Genomic DNA, 2474 nt, shown 5'->3' with positions numbered 1-2474 from the left:
CGAGCTCGCCGGGGCTGCGCGGCCGCGGGAGCGGCTCCGCGGGGGACAGCGCAGCGCGGAAAGGGAGGGACCCCCCCGCCGGCCGCCCCCCATCCTGCGGGGCCGCAGCCCGAGGCACTCCGGCGGTGTAGGTGCGGCAGAGCCCCTCTAACAGAGTCGTGAGCAGGTTCCCACCTCCCCCTGCCACCACGAAACGTCCTGCTGAGCGTGGAGAACGAGGAGGAGAGAGAAGAAAGCCCCCCGACGGCGGCCAAACCAAAAAGCAAACAGAATCCAAACGGCTCGTGTTTTAGTGGTTGACTTTAATTCTGCACTGCACTTTTACTACAAGGATATAAAGAATAAATAGCAGATAACTCTTCATTTACATAGGATTAAGTCATTCGAACTGTTCTCTCTATTTACAATAACATTGTGCTCTAGGCGTTTATTCATTTTTATTTTAAATCTGAAGTCCGTAAGGAAAAAGAAAAAAAAACCCTCACACACACGCTTTCCGAATAATGGAAAATACTATCAAAGTTTTCTTATCAAAAAGTTTGGTTTGTATTTTTTAATCCTTTTATTAAAAAAACACCCAACAAAAAACCTACTTCGCCAAAGCGAAGCAACTTCTCTCTGGAATATAAATACCAAAAAAAAAAAAAAAAAAAAAAAGAAAAACAAGAAAAACAGAATACATTAGCAACGATGAGGGTAATAGTCTTGAAAATACAGTAGACGCTGATTATTTCACGTATAATACTGACCTTTTAATAGTATATTAAACCGGTGCCATATATACACACACAATATACATTCTCCTACACATTACAGTGCATTACAACGTTAACCAGAAAGCAAATGTCTTTTATTTCTGTTGCAGCAAAGGTCCACGTGAGTCCGCTGGAGAAGGGGCGCGAAGGGAAGTGCCAGCCCTAGCAAGAGCACTTACACTCCGAAATGATGGGGTACTGGATGGGTATCCATGTGCATCTCTGCCCGCCCCGGCGCTGGCACCTCCACCTCAGGATCGTTAAATGCACGGACTTGGCAGGTTTGCAAACCATGCCTTCGGGGACTGAACAAGACCTTTTACTGTAGCAGCTGCCCACTTTGACATACCGGGGCCAAAAGCGGCTGCCGAGATCGTTCCACGTGTATAGGACCGGGCAGAAGGTCTGGGACCAAAGCCACATCTGCAGCTTCCTGCGCAGCTTCTTGCTCAGCCTGTGCTTCTTGCCCGGCTGCAGCCCGTCGTAGAACTCCAGCCCTTTGATTTCGCTGGGCATCGCTCCCGAGGGTCTCTGCCTGAGCAGCAAGTCCAGCTCAGCTAGATCGTCCACTCCGAGCCGGTCCTCGGGCAAAGAAACAGCCATAAAGTTGGGGTCGAAGTGTCCGCCCATGAGGTTCCTTAGCAAGGTCTCGTTAAGATCCTTCTCCTTGGGGTCAAAGATAGGGTCCGGGTGCTCGATTAGATCCACCAAGGGCAAGTTGTCGCTGGGAGCCGGTCGGATGTGCAGATAGTGCTGGCAGGCGCCCTGCTCTAGCCGGAGACCCAGCAGAACCACCAAGGCGTATATAGTCACAAGGCACTGGGAATGATCCATCCTTGGGAGACCGGTGGGGGGAGGGGGAAAGGGGGGCTGGATTCACCAAACAGCAAGGGAAGAAGGTGCAAGCAAATACATCAGAAAACTTGTACGGGGATATCCAAAATAGCTCGTCTTTGAAGGGGATCACGATCTCCACTCGCCGCACCACCAGCAAAGACAGCCCCCTGATAAGCGCGGAGAACAAGCCCCCTGCAAACACTCTCTCTTGCAGGCTTCTCTATAAAATTTCTCCTGGTGAAGCCGCTCCAAAATTCTGCTGCTGCTGCTGCTTCTTCTCGCCCTTCCCGGGAACGGGAGATGCCTCTTTTTGTTGCGAATTCTGCTTGTTGCTGCTGCTCCTCGTTGTCTGCCCGTGCGTGTGGAAGAAGTAGCTGCCGGTTCTTCCTCCCCGCTCCTCTCCGCCGTTTGCAAAGCAGCCTCCTCAGCAGCAACAGCAGCCACGCACGTTGGCACCAGTTTGTCTGCTTTGCAAGGACCCAAAGCCTTTAAATTTCCTGCACTTTCAGCTTCATCTCCATGGAAACCACAGACTCTCTCCTAACCCACCCCACCCCCCTTAAAACCCACACACACAACACAACCCCCACTCCCACAAAAGTCCAGGAGAGCGCGGCTTCCCCCTTCCCACCGGCAGGCACCCTCTGCTGGGGAAGGCTGAGGCGGGAGCCGCCGCCTCCCCCCGCCCTCCGCACGCCGCCGCTCACGCGAGCCGCCGCGCCCCGGGAGATGCTGCTCTGCCCGGGGCGGCCGCCGGCAGCTCCGCCCGGCCGGGCGCCCGCTCGTCGGGCCGGGGCCGCCGGCTCCGGGCTCGGCCTCGCCCCGCCGCTCTCCTCGTGGGCGCCGAGCGCGGCCTCTCCCGCCCGCCCCGCGCAGGAGCAC

General features: G+C 54.9%; 1 protein-coding gene across 1 annotated transcript; it reads right to left on the bottom strand.

Moving 5' to 3' along the window:
• Positions 1 to 289: 289 nt before the first annotated feature.
• NOG (noggin) lies at positions 290 to 2119 on the bottom strand. The gene has a single exon (XM_030962057.1). It carries the CDS (start codon positions 1587 to 1589, stop codon positions 918 to 920), a length of 672 nt encoding a protein of 223 aa, XP_030817917.1. The 5' UTR covers positions 1590 to 2119; the 3' UTR covers positions 290 to 917.
• Between the last annotated feature and the right edge of the window lie 355 nt (positions 2120 to 2474).

The sequence above is a fragment of the Camarhynchus parvulus genome, chromosome 18 (assembly GCF_901933205.1).
Source record: "Camarhynchus parvulus chromosome 18, STF_HiC, whole genome shotgun sequence".
In the NCBI taxonomy this organism is placed as follows: Eukaryota; Metazoa; Chordata; class Aves; order Passeriformes; family Thraupidae; genus Camarhynchus; species Camarhynchus parvulus.
Note: the sequence above shows the minus strand (reverse complement) of the source record. Positions and strands in the feature narration are given on the sequence as shown.

What these genes read in the sequence shown, in the direction of transcription:
- NOG (XM_030962057.1), bottom strand. Translation starts at nt 1,589, where the DNA reads ATGGATCATTCCCAGTGCCTTGTGACTATATACGCCTTGGTGGTTCTG.